Raw genomic sequence first — 18,396 nt, 5'->3', positions numbered from 1 at the left:
GCGAAATTCTCCAGTTGTGACCAAATGCCTCTGTCACAATGCCAGAAGATGTGGGGGAACGAGCCTAAGGAATTGCAATCTCTCAAGCAAGAAGGGGAAGATAAAGGAAAAATGGAATGGAGTTCAATTGGGGTGTAATACCATCTTGTAAATAATTTTAGGGCTGTTTCTTTGATAGAAATGGATTTAGTGCATTTGTGTAGGTTGTTTATACAATTATCCCAATTAACTGTAGAGTAAGTGAAGTTTTCGTCTTGTTCCCATTTAAGCATATACGGTAGTTTGTGAGAATCTGTGTTATTAAAGCGGGAGTTCACCCATAAATGCTGTTTTTTGCTCTTTTACCCTTAGATGGATGCTCATTTAGTCTAGGGGAATCGGCTAGTTGTTTTAAAATCCGAGCAGTACTTACCGTTGTAGAGGGCGATCTTCTCTGCCACTTCCGGGTATGGGTCTTCGGGACTGGGCGTTCCTTCTTGATTGACAGTCTTCCGACAGGCTTCCGAAAGGCTTCCGACGGTCGCATCCATCGCGTCACGAGTAGCCGAAAGAAGCCGAACGTCGGTGCGGCTCTATACTGCGCCTGCGCACCGACGTTCGGCTACTTTCGGAAAATCGTGACGCGATGGATGCGACCGTCGGAAGCATGTCGGAAGACTGTCAATCAAGAAGGAACGCCCAGTCCCGCAGCCCATACCCGGAAGTGGCGGAGAAGATCGCCCTCTACAACGGTAAGTAATGCTCGGATTTTAGAACAGCTAGCCGATTCCCCTAGACTAAATGAGCATCTAAGGGTAAAAACAGCATTTTACCGGTGAACCTCCGCTTTAATTAAAGGGGTTGTAAAGGTAAAAGTTTTTTTTTACCTTAATGCTGGCGCTGCTGTCGATCACAGCGAATGACGCGACGCGCCGGGGGGGCGGGGCCGAGTGATACAGTCGGCGGCTATAGCCGCTGCTGTATCACGGGAGCACGCTCGCAAAAGCTTTCCACCATGCTCGCTCGCTCGCATGAAGGTAGAAAGCTTTTGCGAGGAGGAGCCGAGACAGCCGCCGAGGGACCCCAGAAGACACGGATCGGGGCCACTCTGTGCAAAACGAGCTGCACAGTGGAGGTAAGTATAACATGTTTGTTATTTAAAAAAAAAAAAAAATTGTGCCTTTTAATGTTCCTTTATGGTGGAGCAAAGGTCTGAAATAAATCCTCGTTTTCTGGGAGAGTTAAGACATAGGTTCTCAAAAAGGGTGGGAGGTTGGGTGTTCGAAATCTGGAAATGTGTGTCGAAGAATTGCTTGATGTGAAGGAAATTATCATACTCTGAGTCAGGGATCTGGTACTTTGATTTCAGTGAGGAGAAAGGGATAAAATTGGTGTCTTCCATAAAATTGGAGAGTGAGGTTAGGTTATTATTTATCCACCATGTGAGATCCCCTGGGACTAGGGTATTCGGTCTGAATTTTGGATCGCCCAAAAATTAGGCGTATGGGGGAGATTTAGAAGTGAGATTGTATTTATAGTTATGTAGCTTCCATAGATGGTATGAGTGAGCGACTACTTGATTACGGGAGTTTAGGGCTGGATTTTAAATGCATTTTTTGCTGTGAAAATGACAATGGTCCCAAAAATGTGTCAAAATTGTCCGAAGTGTCCGCCATAATGTCGCAGTCACGAAATAAATCGCTGATCGCCGCCATTAGTAGTAAAAAACGCTATAAATTTTGCGCAAACCAACCGATAAACGCTTATTGCAATTTTTTTTTTTTTACCAAAAATCTGTAGAAGAATACGCATCGGCCTAAACTGAGGAAAAATTTTTTGGGGCATATTTATTATAGCAACAAGTAAAAAATATAGATTTTTTTTTCAAAATTGTCACTCTATTTTTGTTTATAGCACAAAAATTAAAAACTGCAGAGGTGATCAAATACCACCAATAGAAAGCTCTATTTGTGGGGAAAAAAGGACGCTAAATTTGTTTGGAAGCCACGTCGCACGACCATGCGATTGTCAGTTAAAGCGACGCAGTCCCGAATCGCAAAAAGGGGCCTGGTCCTATACCTGCATTTTGGTCCGGGGCTTAAGTGGTTAACCACATAAGGACCGCCGCACGACTATATACGTTGACAGAATGGCACGGCTGGGCACATGGACGTATATATACGTCTTCTTTAAGAGCCTAGCCGTGGGTCGCGAGCATGCCGCCGGCGGAGTGCTCGAGACCCGGTCCGAAGCTCGGTAACCGCGCCCGCAGACCCGATCGCCGTGGGTGTCCCGCGATCGGGTCACAGGAGCTGAAGAACGGGGAGAGGTGAGTGTAACCAAACCTTCCCCGTTCTTCTCTGTGGCAGTGTCAGTGATCGTCTGTTCCCTGATATAGGGAACGATGATCACTGACGTCACACGTCCAGCCCCACCCCCCTATAGTAAGAAACACACATGAGGTCACACTTAACCCCTACAGCGCCCCTAGAGGTTAACCACTTCACTGCCATTGTCATTTTCACAGTAATCGGTGCATTTTTATAGCACTTTTCGCTGTGAAAATGACAATGGTCCCAAAAATTTGTCAAAAGTGTCCGATGTGTCTGCCATAATGTCGCAGTCACAAAAAAAAATCGCTGATCGCCGCCATTAGTAGTAAAAAAAAAAATATTAATAAAAAATGCCATAAAACTATCCCCTATTTTGTAAACGCTATAAATTTTGCGCAAACCAATCAATAAACGCTAATTGCGATTTTTTTTTTTTACCAAAAATAGGTAGAAGAATACGTATCGGCCTAAACTGTGGGGAAAAAAATTTATATCTTTTTTGGGGGATATTTTATTATAACAAAAAGTAAAAAAATATTGAATTTTTTTCAAAATTGTCACTCTATTTTTGTTTATAGCACAAAACATAAAAACCGCAGAGGTGATTAACCTGGTGCAGTTAGCGAACACAACACAGACGCAATGCGTATTTCTCAATACGGACGCAGAGAAGGCCTTCGACAGGGTGAGGTGGAGTCACATGAGGGCAGTCCTAAAATACGGCGGCTTTGGGAACAAAATAATACAGTGGATATTCTCCATGTATTCAGGCTTAACAGCCCAGGTACGGGCCAACGGAATTCTGTCTGAGCCCCTCACGATCTCAAATGCGACAAGACAGGGCTGCCCTCTGTCACCACTTCTATTTGCCCTGTCACTAGAGCCTTTTCTGTGTACGCTACGTGTAAACTCTAGATTTCAGGTATACAAATAGGGAAGAACCACTGTAAAATTACAGCCTATGCAGACGATATGTTGTTCACTCTTACAAATCCAATGATCACAATTCCAGAATTAATGAAGGAATTTGAGAGATACGGATCTTTATCGAACCTACGTATTAATTTTAATAAATGGGAAGTGATGGGGGTAAACGTCCCACATACTGCGATAAACTATCTAAAACAAAAATTCAAGTTTAAATGGACTGATAATGCTCTGACATACCTTGGTATACAACTAGCAGGGAAGGCGGAGAAGATCTTTGAGCTGAACTTCCCACCCCTCTTACAGAAAGTAAAGATCTTATTGGATAAATGGAACCAGGGTTTTCATAGCTGGCTAGGACGCTGCAATATTATTAAGATGAACATACTCCCGAAAATCTTGTATTTATTACAAACATTACCAATACATATTCCATCAAAGTATTGTCAGAGTAGTGTCAGAGAGTGATCTTTGAGTTCATATGGGCACATAAGAACCCCCGGATACATAGGAAACAACTAATGAGCACTAAGCAGCAGGGAGGACTGGGAGTCCCAGATATAAGGAAATATTATTACGCAACACATCTGAACAGGCTAATTGACTGGAATAGGCATTCAGATACGAAGCTATGGGTACAAATCGAACAGGCGCAATTTAAAACACCTCTAGAAAGAGCACCGTGTGGTTTGCCTCACTCCCTAAAGAAATGAATAAAAATCCAATAGTGGGTAACACGGTGAGGATCTGTGCAGCAGCACTACCTATGATGGGCATCGAGCCCAGGACCTCCCCACTATACCCAGTAATAGGTAACCCCCTCTTCCCATCGGGATACGAAGACGGAGCATTCCGGCAGTTGAGAGAGAGTGTACACAAGTAGCAAGGTATATCCACATGGGAAGATGGGTAACCATAGCGGAACTGATGGAAATAGGAAATGTATTCCGTTTGAAATTCTGGAATGCACTTCAGATAGTTCCTTTCCTTAACACTTAGCCAAATCCAGAGAGCTTTGAAAGACCACTCATGAAACTCGAGAAAATATGTAATGAACAAGGAACATTACTACATAGTCTTTCAATAAGCTATGAGTTATTAGTGCGATCAGGAGGTTGCCCTCTGAGGTGTGTTCAGGAATGGGAATTGGAGAAGTCCTTCAGTCCGGAACAGCGACAATCAGTGGTGGCTGGTGCTCAAAATTTTTGGGGGGGCGCAAAGGAAAAAAAAAATTGCAGTCTCACTGTGCCCAAACGCAGCCACTGTTACATGCCATCAAACGCAGCCACTGTTGCATGCCATCAAACGCAGCCACTGTGCCATCAATTTGCACCACTGTTGCATGCCATCAAATGCAGCCACTGTGCCATCAATTTGCACCACTGTGCCATGCCATCAAATGCAGCCACTGTGCCATCAATTCGCACCACTGTGCCATGCCATCAAATGCAGCCACTGTCCTATACATTGTCACCACTGTGCCATGCCATTAAACGCAGCCACTGTGCCATCCATTGTCACCACTGTGCCATGCCATTAAACGCAGCCACTGTGCCATCAATTTGCACCACTGTGCCATGCCATTAAACGCAGCCACTGTGCCATCAATTGTCACTACTGTGCCATACATTGTCACCACTGTGCCATGCCATTAAACGCAGCCACTGTGCCATCCATTGTTACCACTGTGCCATCCATTGTCACCACTGTGCCATCCATTGTCACCACTGTGCCATGCCATTAAACGCAGCCACTGTGCCATACATTGTCACCACTGTGCCATGCCATTAAACGCAGCCACTGTGCCATCCATTGTCACCACTGTGCCATCCATTGTAACCACTGTGCCATGCCATTAAACGCAGCCATTGTGCCATACATTGTCACCACTGTGCCATGCCATTAAACGCAGCCACTGTGCCCTTTAATGGTCGCCGCTGTGCCAATTGTCCCCACTATGCCCTGTAAATTGCTTTCTTCCCCCCTGCCCGGCACTTACCTTTACTGGTTTTAGGCATCCACGTCCCACGATGTCTTCTCCCGCCCTCGATGACTGACAGGCGTCTCAGCCAATCGGGTTACCGGTAGCCAGAACCGGCCAACCTGATTGGCTGAGACACCTGTCATCTTATCCAAGGGGCGTACAGTCTGTGCGCTCCGAGAATAAGCTTCCGGGACCCGAGGGCTGTATTGGGAAAGCCTATCAGAGCTGTTGGCTTTGATAGACCTTTCCGTACAGCCAACCAGCTGGCGTTATTCAGATGGCTGGACATTGAGCGCCGACCATCTGAATAACAGCGACAGGGGCGAAAATAACATAGATTCGTGCAATGCATGAATCTATGTTCTTTGACTCAGTGGCGGTGAGAGCCAGAGGGGGCGGCGCTCCAGCGCCCTCTATGGACGAACCGCCACTGGCGACAATGCATATACAGGCGAACACACGAAACATCAATATGTGTGAGAATACAAGAGACAAACTATAAGATCTTCACGAGATGGTATAGGACACCAGAAAGGCTAAGCAAATTTTTTGCAGAGGTATCCGATAAATGCCGGAGGTGCCAGGGAAGCAAAGGAACGATGCTACATATATTCTGGGAGTGCCCAATGCTAAGGAGTTTTTGGGCAGAGATTAAAAGGGCTTTACAGTTTTGCTCAGTATATGAGATTCCGGAAGATCCGGAATTCTATCTTCTGCATTTAAACCAAATACCAGAAAAAGCCTATAGGGAAATGATTATATGCCATCTATTAGATGCCGCTAAGGCCTGTATAACGAAGAGGTGGAAGTCACCAGTTCCACCAACAGCGGAGATGTGGATATGTAAAGTTAAGGAAATAAGCAAATTAGAAGAGTTAGTTCTGACAACACAATATAAAAGGGGAAAATATTTAAGAACTTGGACTCCCTGGAAGTCCTATATGGACCACAGGGGGGAAGGTTAAGGGGGATAAGGCTGAATGGTATAGAAGGAGCCCGGGAACTTGGATTGGGTATATGTGGGATTTAATGAGAAACCACAGGAATATGGAGAAGGGTCGGAGGAGAGGGAAGTAGGGTTGGTTGTTGTTTTTTTTTTTTTTTTTTTTTCTCTCCCTTTCTCTCTCAGGGATGTTTGGAAATGGGAGAGATACGTACGAGAGAGATATATGTTTGATTTTGACAACAAGGTAAAAGGGGATGTATAATAAGATGGACCGTGACTGTTGTTTTGTAATAATGTTCTGTTATGTATTATTATTATTTTTTATATATATGTGTTGTACTGATTTATTTTAAAATAAAAAAAGAATTATAATCGGAAAAAAAAAAAAACGCAGAGGTGATCAAATACCACCAAAAGAAAGCTCTATTTGTGGAAAAGAAAGGACGCCAATTTTGTTTGGGAGCCACGTCGCACGACCGCGCAATTGTCAGTTAAAGCGATGCAGTGCTGAATCGCAAAAAGGGGCAAGGTCCTTAACCTGCATAATGGTCCGGGTCTTAACCGGTTAAACTTAAGTTATACTGGTGCCATTGACGCAAGCCCAAAGTCCCTTTGCGTAAGGGAGCATTGCGCAAGGGAGCATTGCGTAAGGGAGCATTTTGGGTCAGTCTTGAAATAAGACAATGGCAAGCAGGACAATTGGACTGTGTAAACTGAAAGAGATGCTTGCGAGGGGAGTAAGGAAAAAATAATAATTGTATTCTCTATTATTTTCTGTCAGATCATCTGTAGGAAGTGCCCTTCCCCGCCGACGATGTTGTGCTTATATTACAATGGGAATGATCTGCATTTTTATTGGTGTTGGCCTAACGGTAAGTGAGTCATTTGCTATTAACTTTTTCTTCTCCCAAAGACTTCTTTCCTGTAAATTTTCAGTTTGAGAATGACTGGTACTTGGAGTGCTATTACAATTTACTGCAATGAAAACTGTCCACCAATTTGAACTGTGCTTTTTATAACTTATAAACTAAATTCTTCTTTGTTTGTTTTTTTTTTTATATCCTTTTTTTTAAGTACCAGGTTTTAAAAACTACAACAAATTTAGTTTTAGCATTGAGAATTATTATATAATTACATAGTGGTTTAGTTTTAGGAAACACAAGATATTATGGGCCAGATTCAGATACAATTACGTTGCTCCGCGGCAGCGTAACGTATCTGATTTACGTTACACCGCCGCAGGTTTACAGCGTAAGTGCCTGATTCTCAAAACTCTTACCTGTAAACTTGCGGCGGTGTAACGTAAATGCGCTCGGCGCAAGCCCGCCCAATTCAAATGGGGCGGGCACCATTTAAATTAGGCACGTTTCCGCGCCGAACGTACTGCGCATGCTCCGTCGGGTAAATTACCCGACGTGCATTGCGCTAAATGACGTCGCACGGACGTCATTTGTTTAGACGTTAACGTAAATGGCATCCAGCGCCATTCACGGACGACTTGCGCAAACGACGCGGTTTTTTAAATTTCGACGCGGGAACAACGGCCATACTTAACATGGCTTAGAACAACTAGGGCTCAGCCCTAATTTTATACGGCGTAACTCGACGGAAACTACGTAAAGTTAGATCAACGGGCAGCGCGGACGTTCGGGAATCGCCGTAACTAGTCATTTGCATATTATACGCCGACCGCTATGGCCTCGCCACCTAGCGGCCGGCCTAGAATTGCATCCTTAAGATCCGACGGTGTAATTCAATTACACCTGTCGGATCTTAGGGCTAGCTATGCGTAACTGATTCTATGAATCAGTCGCATAGTTAGAACGGCCGTAACACAGAGATACGAAGGCGTATCAGGAGATACACCGTCGTATCTCTTCTGTGAATCTGGCCCGAAGTTCTTTCTAACAATAAATATTTGTTTTCACTCTAATGGCTCTTTTACACATTTGGACTCTGCCCGTGGATCTGCCCGCTCAGCAAGGGATGTGTCCGCTGATCAGCAGATGACAGGTTCGGGTCCGTTTAGCTTATGCAGAGTGGACATGGACACAGCCCACATTCTTCTATGGGCTTTGGATGCAAACGGACCACCTGATCCGCCAGACATATGGGGAACGAATCCCCCATCTGTCTGTTTTTTAGCGGATGGAATCGAATGTTGGCGGGTTTACACATGTCCCGCAGCACCATAGAGGGCAATGGATGGTCATATCGGGTTTGCCTAAAAAAAACACCTGATCGGTCCGCCTTTGTGAAAGGGGCCAAAGGGTCGGTTCACACACGAACACTGTGCAGGAAATTTGCATTTATGCACCGGGTTTAAAATGCATTGGATGTGTGATCTGCTACGGACGTTAATATATTCTTAACAACATCAACACACACAAACGAAGTTCGCAAACACTGTGGACTGCATTACATTTTTCCAGCCCAGGCCTATTCTGGCACTCCTCTCCTACATGTAAAAATCATAATTTTTTGCTAGAAAATTTATTCAGAACCCCCAAACATTATATAATTTTTTTTTTATCAGAGACCCTGGGGAATAAAATGGCTGTCGTTGCAATTTTTTATGTCGCAGTATTTGGGCCGCAATTTTTTTAAACTCTTTTTTTTGGAGAAAAGAGAGTTTCATGAATTGGAAAAAAAAAAAAACCACCAAGCTTAGCCCAATTTTTGGTATAATGTGAAAGATGATGTTACCCTGAGTAAATAGATACCCAACATGTCATAAAAGAAAATAAAGGAACCAAAGGTTCCGAACCTGCACAAACCAGTAACTAAAAAACAAACCAACCACAATAAAGAGCTGCGTGTTCTAAAGTGTAAAAAACAACTGTAACGTGAAAAAGAAACATAGGAACTTCACTCTGATATCATAAATTACATATTATAAACCACCATAGTGAGTAAACAAATCTTCATTTAAATTATAAAAATACACAAAAACTGTGCAGTCCATGTATAAAACCCACATGTGAATAGGCATCCTCAGCGGGAATAGTAAAGGTTGCTCTCCACCCGCATGCAGACACACTATGCACTCACCAGACTTAATTGACCCCTGGTACAGGGAGTCGAATTTCGCATATGGGAGAATACAGGATGTCAGACATGCGGTCACAGGTACTCTCTCTCTATATGGCAACACTGGAGATAATACTTACTGAATGGATGACAGCAGTGGTTTGGATTCTTGGATTCATTCCTGTGACCTCATGTATGTATCTTGGATTTTCCCATATGCGTAATTTGACCTTGTGTAATAGGGGCCAATTAAGTCTGGTGAGTGCATTGTGTGTCTTCATGCGGGCGGAGAGGGACCTTTCCTATACTCACGAGGACGTTAATTCACATGTGGGATCTATATATGGCCTTCGCAATTTTTATAATTTAAATGAAGATTTATTTTTTTATTCACTATGGTAGTTTATGATAGAAGAGCACGGTTCCTTTTGCTTTTTTTTCACCTAAACTGTCATGCTTTAAAATTGCGTACACTCCTGGAATGGTGCCAAACTTTATTACTTAAAAATCCTCTTCTTTAAAAATTTTACAGAGGTGGTCTTGCACTAGAATTATTGCTCTCACTCAAATGTTCGCGGCGATACCTCACATGTGTAGTTTGAATGCCGTTTCCATATGCGGCCTTGACCTACGTATGCGTTCACTTCTGCTTGCGAGCACAAGGGGATGGGGACGCTGTAAAAAAATTATTTTCAGTTTCCCTTTAAAAAAATTAATGTGATTACTTTTATTCCTATTACAAGGAATGTAAACATCTATAAGTCCCCAGATCTCTCTTCTATGCTGGAAAGCCTGAGATAAAAAAAAGAGAACAACAAAAAAAACAATGTCTGGCATGAAACAATGTCCACCCAAACAAAGTGGTGATTAAAATATGTTAGTATCCAAATCCCTGCTGTTCACCACAAATTTTGTGTGTGATCCTCCACCATCTAAATTTCTCACTCACCAGATTGCCATCAACTATAAGCGTGAACATCCAATCCACCAGGGATCCTGTGTCCACGAATATGATCTCCTCTCTCACTCATGCAAGAAAAATACTATCATTGCGCAAAGTATTTATTCAGTTTACATAAAACATCCAGCATAAAATTGCCAATTTACATTTAAAATTGCCCTATGACTGGTACGAAGTCTATCCATAAATCCGTATTAATGGCTGCCACGCCGCTCCATCCACAGAAGCCGGCGTGCGTTCCATTTATCAGATGTGGCGTTAACCCAGGGCAGGAAGTGGCGTATGTGTCGCACCACTATGCCTCAACGTGTTTAACATGAATAATGGACAGAGCAACGTGACGGCCATCGGTACAGATTGCTGGATAGCCCTGGCTCCACCCCCTGAAAAGAGCCCCCAATAGCAAGCCTCTTCCTATGGGGGCACAGAACGTGGCTTGGCCCTACTCTCTTCTCATTGGCTCACACAGCTGTCAATCACAGCCAGTGAGCCAATGAGGAGTCAGAGACCGGGGAGAACCTCTGCTGTCATGCACATTGCTGGATCAAGATGGTGCTCAGATAAGTTATTAGTAGCTGCTTGGGGGAGTGGTGAGCTGCAGCCAGAAGGTTTTTTTACCCTAATGCATACAATGCATTAGGGTAAAAAAAATCAAGCCTTTTAGAACCAGTTTGAGCTGCCCATACACTGCTATTTAGCCAGTGAGCTGAACAAAAATAATGAACAGATTCCTCCACCCCAAAAACGAGGTTGCTGTATGGCACCCCCATTAGTGTGTGTCTATCATCAACAGATTTTTGCCAAGCGTTGACTGCCACACATTGATGGAAATTTGTCTGGTCCCTGCTGAACTGGCAGAATTTCTATTCATGTATGGCCAAAATTTAGTGTCAATACTCTTTTCATTTTAACAGAATTAATACAGAAATTAACTGTTAGAATGCATGAAATACTAATGCAGGTAAAGTGACTTTATTCTCTGCTTTTTCCCCAGGTCGGCACACAAGACTTTGCCAGGCATTTCCGTGCAACATATGTCTCCTGGGCGGTTGCCTATCTTTTAGGCTTAGTTTGTCTTATTCGGGCTTGTTACTGGGGAGCCATAAAAGTTAGCTATCCAGAGCATACCTTTGCATAGACCTGTCTATAATAGAAAATTCTAGTGTGTTATTTATGGTTAATGGTTTTGGGTATTGGCTTTCCTAACCCCCATGGGCTGTGGCTGAATTTACACAGATTGGTACATTGAAGGACTTTTTCAGCCACTGAACTGCATTATGAGAATGTCCACCCGTGGCCTTCATACTCAGTGATGGTAGCCCAATCTGCACTGCTGTACCTCTGGAATATGTTGCAAGCTACTGCAGTTTGTATTCTTTGGTGATAATCACCTGAAGAATCAAAGGTGTAGGCTGTGACTTTGTGCCACGGAGCTGCAGCCTTGCAGACTGTTCTGCTAGAGTTGGGCTTTCCTTATAATGCTCAGATTCGGACACATGGAGGCGGATTTACTAAAAATGTAGACTGCAAAATCTGGCGCAGCTGTGCATGGTAGCCAATCAGCTTCTAACTTCAGCTTGCTCACTTAAAGCGGGAGTTCACCGTAAAACATTTTTTTAACCTTAGATGGATGCTCATTTTGTCTAGGGGAATCGGCTATTTTTTTTTTTAAATCGAACCTGTACTTACCGTTTTAGAGAGCGATCTTCTCCGCCGCTTCCGGGTATGGTCTTCGGGAGCGGGCGTTCCTATTTTGATTGACAGTCTTCCGAAAGGCTTCCAACGGTCACATCCATCGCGTCACGAGTAGCCGAACGTCGGTGCGGCTCTATACGGCGCCTGCGCACCGACGTTCGGCTACTTTCGGAAAATCGTGACGCGATGGATGCGACCGTCGGAAGCCTTTCGGAAGACTGTCAATCAAGATAGGAACGCCCAGTCCCGCAGCCCATACCCGGAAGCGGCGGAGAAGATGCATCTCTAAAACGGTAAGTACAGCTTCGATTTTAAAAAAACTACCCGATTCCCCTTGACAAAACGAGCATCCATCTAAGGTTAAAAATTTTAATTTCCGGGTGAACCTCCACTTTAACATTTTAACAAAACAAAAAATGGAAGCCGATTTTGGTTTCTATGTAGAGCTGCACCACATTTTGCACTCTAGTTTTAGTAAATTAACCCTACAATGCCATTGCTGTTGATTACACAGAGGTTCCAGCATACCCCTGCTATGTGGCAGGACATGACAAGCCCCCCAGTTTGGTGTGCCCAATTCTGTATCATCTAACCATATTCATTGGGGGAGGGGTGATATTTGGTCAGAGACATGTGCTGAATACCCATTGCACTACATAATATGCAAATTAGTTTTGTCTTTGCTGCTAGATCTCTAAGCTTTATTTACATGTTCAGGCATCTGTCATTTTTCATTGTTAAACATGTCAATTGGGCTATATTAGAAAGGATTATTTTTTTTATGTGCCATTCTTTGGGGATAACACAAATATTGTACAAAATCAGCATTTCATTTTTTTACTTTGACTTGATCCCACTGTATGTCTTATAGCAGCTTGCATTAAAGGTGCATTGTGATGGGCGCTGATTGGATCAGAATAATTGCTGTTCTTCTTGAAGGAAATCTGTGCTGAAAGAAACATGTGGGCTGCTGACCTCTTCTTTTAAAAAGGATTATCATTCTGACCCAATGTTGTACAGTCTCAGAACCAAAACTAGGTATGCTAATCGGGACTTGTAACTTTGCTTGTTGCATGCTCAGTTCAGGTCTGTGACTCACATACTGTAATATAGAGACAGCCAGGCATCTGGCACTTTCAGAAGGAGGTTGGCAGTGGATGTCACCATGTTTTCTCCCGTACAGGTATCCTTTACCAGTATGAAATTCAGGATATCCACAGGCACAAAGGCTTGGACATATAAGCTTAAACAATACAAATTTTAGGTGTTTTCTCTTAATAGTCAATCAGATTCTAGCTGTCATTTTCCAATTTGAATTGGAGAATCAAGTTTTACATTTCATTGATTACCTTGGATAGCATCCATAATTAAAATTCAAACATTTGTATTACCAGGCAGGAAGATATACATTTTTAATGCTTTACTTCAACATGCTCTTTTACAAAAATATTATCTTTGTTTCCTGAAAATCATAGTTAAAGGACAAGTTCATGCATATATATAATTATATAAAACTCGGTGTGTAATGAAAATTATAATAATGCCTACAGCAGCCAATCAGACCATTATTGGAATTTTCCTATTGAAGTTTATAAAGCTAACCATTTCTTGGCCAAAGCAGACTTTTTTTTCTAAATATCTGGATTTGTTTGTGCATGGATTAGTTTTCGCTATCTTTTAGCAAACATAACTACATATTTTGTGATACTAAAATATATGGCTACATCAGAAAAATGTACCTTTTTGTACATACTTTAGGTCAGTCAAAATCAAACCAAGGCTAAATCTGCTCCCACCCCATTCTAAGACTATTCTATCTACCCTGTAAAAGAAAAGATGTCTATACTTGCCTATTCTGAGGCCGCTCCAGTCAGGTCACATGATCAGGTTCCAACACCGGCTTCAGTGCAGAGGAGGGGAAGCCAACAACGTATGCCCCATAGTTATTTAGCCTGTGGGTGACGTCACCGCACAGGCATTTGCAGCATTTGTCTGTGACCAGACCAGAGTGGCATCAGAATAGGCAAGACTTGTTTTCTTTCACAGGGTAGAGATAATAGTCCTAGAATGGGGGTGGGAGTAGGTTTATCCTTAGGCTGGCCATACACGGTTCGAATCTCGACCAAATCAGCAGGAACTGGCCGAGATTCAGACCATTAATGGGCAGGCTTAATGTACCAACTTGATCAGCTCCCTCCCACCATACAATCAAGTTTTACATTACATTGATTACATTTGGATAGCATCTATCATTAAAATTCAAACATTTGTATTACAGAAGATATCAATAGTCTATTGCTCGGAAGATGGGATTGCCCCAGTACTGTCTGTGTTTGCAGGAAAAAAATCACTGTGTATGGCCTGCCTTAGTTGGTTTTTGACTGACCATCCATTTTAATCTGACCCTTTCCTTTGCCCTTGAATAACAAAGTAAACGGGACAATCAACTTCCACACCACATCCATCCATCTCTCCCCTGCACCATGTACTCTCCTTTATGCCCTCCCACACGGATCCCTTCACCCACTAGGACCATGGAAAGAAAGTGTGTAAGCTCCAAACTGACTTGGAGCTTACACAGGGCTATGGTCCTCTAACCTGCTTCCATGTGATAGCACGGTGGCAACCATAGGGCACTAGCAGTGTCAAATAGGAGGATAGTGAGTCCTGATATCTGCTCTAACACTTGATATATAAATGCTTTTTTCGGGTCATTTATTCACCAGGTAGTGAAAAAACACTGAACTGTTTTATGGGACAACCATTGAACATGAAGCTACAAAATGTGTCCATGGTGGGTGTGCCCATGCTTCTTTTTTCATAGGTTCATTTTTAAGCCTGAGAAGGATTTCCATTATTCTAGACTAGCCCACCACAGCATTGCGTTTGATATTTTTATAACCCATTTCTTATATTGATCTCATTCTCTACTGTGATCCTGAATTTCTGAAAGTATAGCCCCATCAATGACACAGTCATAATTACAATGCACCTTTACATAGGAAGCAATAACCATGTACTCATCATGTGTCTAATCTGTGAACATTAGGCCTCATTACAGTATGTGGAACATGTTCTTTTCTGGGGAACTTCTTTCTACATAATAATTTCAAAGTTTAGATATGTTGGCATATGTCTAACTTTTTTGGGGATGGAGGGAGGGGAATCAAACCTGCGCTGCCTATGCGCTTAACTCCAGCGGGATCATTTGATGTTGGTCCCTTTTTAACTAAGCTGCAGCTGGAATCTGCTTACCTGTGAAGTGTCACTTATTTGATATTGTTTTCTTTTTCTACTAATAAGAAAAGCCATTGTTCTCAATTAATAGAATGTACCATTTAGAATTTGTATGATTTCCTATTAGGGGGCTTGGAAGTTCCTTTTGGTGTACATTTTGTTCTGTACTGCGGGAGACAACATTAATGGCGCTATTTGGTCAAAGCTGATGGGTGGGGAAATGTAAAGTTTGTGTACCTATATAACAATGGAGGTAAACACAAGACAAAGCACAATTATGATGTAAAAGTGCAGTTACCCATTTCAGTTAATCAAATTTAAGTTTACAAAAAAAGGCAAAAAGAGTTGAATTAGAATTGCTTGTGTGGATGTCTTCACTTTGCTGGTTACCTCACTGAATTGGCCTGAGTCATGCTGTTAAATTATTTACAGCAGAGTTGTGTGTCAGTGGGTAGTTTATGGGGAGTTTTTATTCCTAAAATGCATTTTCTTTAATAAAACAATTCCCAAAATACATTGTCTTATTGAACAACTCTGCCCATATGGGTCTTAAATTCGTGGTTTCTACACTCTTGAGGTAAAGTATAACTCTGCCTTTCAGGTACATAATATTATGTTGTAAGACAGGGCAGCAAAATATATAGCCATAGTATTCATGAGCCGTTTTGTTCTGTTGAGCATATTCAATTATTTAAAACCTACTTTTGCATTCCTTTTTCATGTAGGGATGGACTTGTACACTGTTGACTCTATAATCTTTATATTATAAAGATTATATGTACCCATTAAATTAAGCCAGAGGTCATAAGATCTGACCACCACCCAGTTAAGGGGTGTCTGGACAAGTTAGGTAGAGGCAAACAATTTCCTGAGTCTCATTGGCTAGACTGGGTGAATATGTTGGAATCTGCAGGTACCTTATTTCTACAGTACCCTCATGTTAGGTCTGCAGACACATAATTTCTACAGTTCCCTCATGTTAGGTCTGCAGACACATAATTTCTACAGTTCCCTCATGTTGCGTCTGGGGACACCTCATTTCTACAGTTCCCTCATGTTAGGTCTACAGGCACCTCCATTATACAGTTCCCTCATGTTAGGTCTGCGGTTCCACATTTATATAGTTCCCTCATGTTAGGTCTGGGGGTACCTCATTTCTGTAGTTCCCTCTTGTTAGGTCTGCAGGCACCTAATTTCTACAATTCCCTCATGTTGGGTCTGCAGGCGCCTAATTTCTACAATTCTCTCATGTTGGATCTGCAGGTGCCTAATTTCTACAGTTTCTTCATGTTGGGTCTGTGGGTACCTCATTTCTACAGTTCCCTCATGTTAGGTCTGCAGGCACCTCCATTTCTACAGTTCCCTCGTGTTAGGTCTGCAGGCACCTCATTTATACAGTTCCCTCATGTTGGGTCCGTGGGTACCTCGTTTCTACAGTTCCCTCATGTTGGGTCTGCGAGTACCTCATTTCTGCAGTTCCCTCATGTTGGGTCTGGGGGTACCTAATTTCTACAGTTCCCTCATGTTGGGTCTGGGGGTACCTTATTTCTACAGTTCCCTCATGTCAGGCCTGTAGATGGCTTATTCTTGCAGTTCCCTCATGTTGGGTCTGTGGGTACCTTATTTCTACAGTTTCCTCATGTTGGGTCTTGGGGTACCTTATTTCTACAGTTCCCTCATGTCAGGCCTGTAGATGGCTTATTCTTGCAGTTTTTGTTCTTGTTAGAATCTGTGTGTACCTTAGTTGTACAGTACCGTCTTAAAGTGTAACTAAAGACAAAACCTTTTTCTCCTTAGTTTTGGATAGAGTGGAGAGGCATTAGAACATTTGTCAGTTTTTATTGCTGTCTGTTCCCCTGGTAGGGAGATTCGCCCTCTCCATTTGTCATTTTTACCATTATCATTTGGAGTGAAAGTAAAAGAAAACTCCGGAACAGTAATAGGGTGGAAATCTTTTTCCAATGGGGACGATAGTTCTGGTGACACCCCAGTTTTTTCTCACTTTGTAGGGATTTCCTCCCACTTTCTGTTTTGGCAATGGGACAGAACACAAAGGGAAATCCACCCTATGGGACACAGATGAAAAATCTTGACAGGGGTTATAACCCTCACCTAACTCAATTCAAAATGGAAAAAATAAAATGATGCCTTTTAGTTACACTTTAAGTGCGTGGGTACCTTACTCTTCTAGTTTACACATTAGACTTTTTCTACAGTTCCCTCATATTAGAATCATTGGGTATCTTACTTATACAGTTTCCTCATGTTAAGTCTGTGGGTACTGCAGTAATCATAATCCTCTCGTTTTCACAGTACCTTCATGTTGGGTCTGTGGTTACCTTATTTCTACAATTCCATTATGTTAGGTCTATAGTATCTTATTTCTACAGTTCCTCATATAAGGTTTATGGGTACCTTATTCCCACATGGCAGTGCTTTTTTGACCATACCTGTTGGAAAGAGTAGATATAAAAGTCCATGCAGACATAAGGGAATAAGACAAGTAATGAATACTACTTACATGCTTAGTATTTTGCTACCCTATCATATAGTCAGAAAAAAAACTGGGGTATTCATCCTTTTAATTTGGAGCTGGGTGCCTCACAAAAGGAAGTTCTTCCATAATAAGGCTATGCTGTACAGTGTACAAGAAGCTACCTCCATTGTGTAGAGGTGTACTTTATACGTTTCTATTAGCCTGGCCAAAAACATGAACCTTATGCAGTATTACAGCCTGTGACTTTTCTTGAACATTCGAAAACTAGTGTGCACATTCTGTATTATGCTTATGTAAGTGGAGTCGCACATTCTGTTCAAGAGCCATAGTGTAACCTTTAGAATTTCAAATACTATATACTATGTATGTGGTTGTTTCACTGAATCTAGCCATTTAATTTAATCTGGATAGCTAAATGCGAAAGAACACGATGGATTGGCCATTTTATCAGGGTGCCAGAGCACAACTGTATTTCCGATGTTACTTGTTTGTATAATTACTGTACATTACTATTGGCTTGTTTAGGATTATCTTGTATCTTTTAAAAATACTAATAAAGGTTATTATAGAAATACTGTGTGGAATCCTGTTTTGTGTTCTTTATGATGGTTACAAGCAGGGGCCGTCTTGCTATTCTTGCAGGTTTCTGAACAGAGGGACTAAGCAGAGCATTCTAGTTTTAAATCCCACCTGTGGACTAATGTTTGTATATGGTCACCTATAGAGGTAGACCGATATATCGGCCGATATTTGGCGTTTTTTAATTAATCAGCATTGGCCGATTGTGCTGGGAAAAAAAAGCCAATT

General features: G+C 42.2%; 1 protein-coding gene across 1 annotated transcript in view; it reads left to right on the top strand.

Annotated features, from left to right (window-relative positions):
• Positions 1-11,759, top strand: part of PIP4P2 (phosphatidylinositol-4,5-bisphosphate 4-phosphatase 2) — an 84,117-nt gene extending 72,358 nt beyond the window's left edge. The window contains exons 6-7 of the mRNA XM_040354617.1: positions 6,951-7,041; positions 11,155-11,759. Of these exons, the coding sequence (XP_040210551.1) occupies positions 6,951-7,041; positions 11,155-11,298 (235 nt within the window). The 3' untranslated portion in view covers positions 11,299-11,759. The remainder of the gene's footprint in view (positions 1-6,950; positions 7,042-11,154) is intronic.
• The last annotated feature ends 6,637 nt before the right edge of the window (positions 11,760-18,396 follow it).

This window comes from Rana temporaria, chromosome 5 (genome assembly GCF_905171775.1).
Source record: "Rana temporaria chromosome 5, aRanTem1.1, whole genome shotgun sequence".
Taxonomy (NCBI): domain Eukaryota; kingdom Metazoa; phylum Chordata; class Amphibia; order Anura; family Ranidae; genus Rana; species Rana temporaria.
This window is presented reverse-complemented; position numbering and strand designations above follow the sequence as displayed.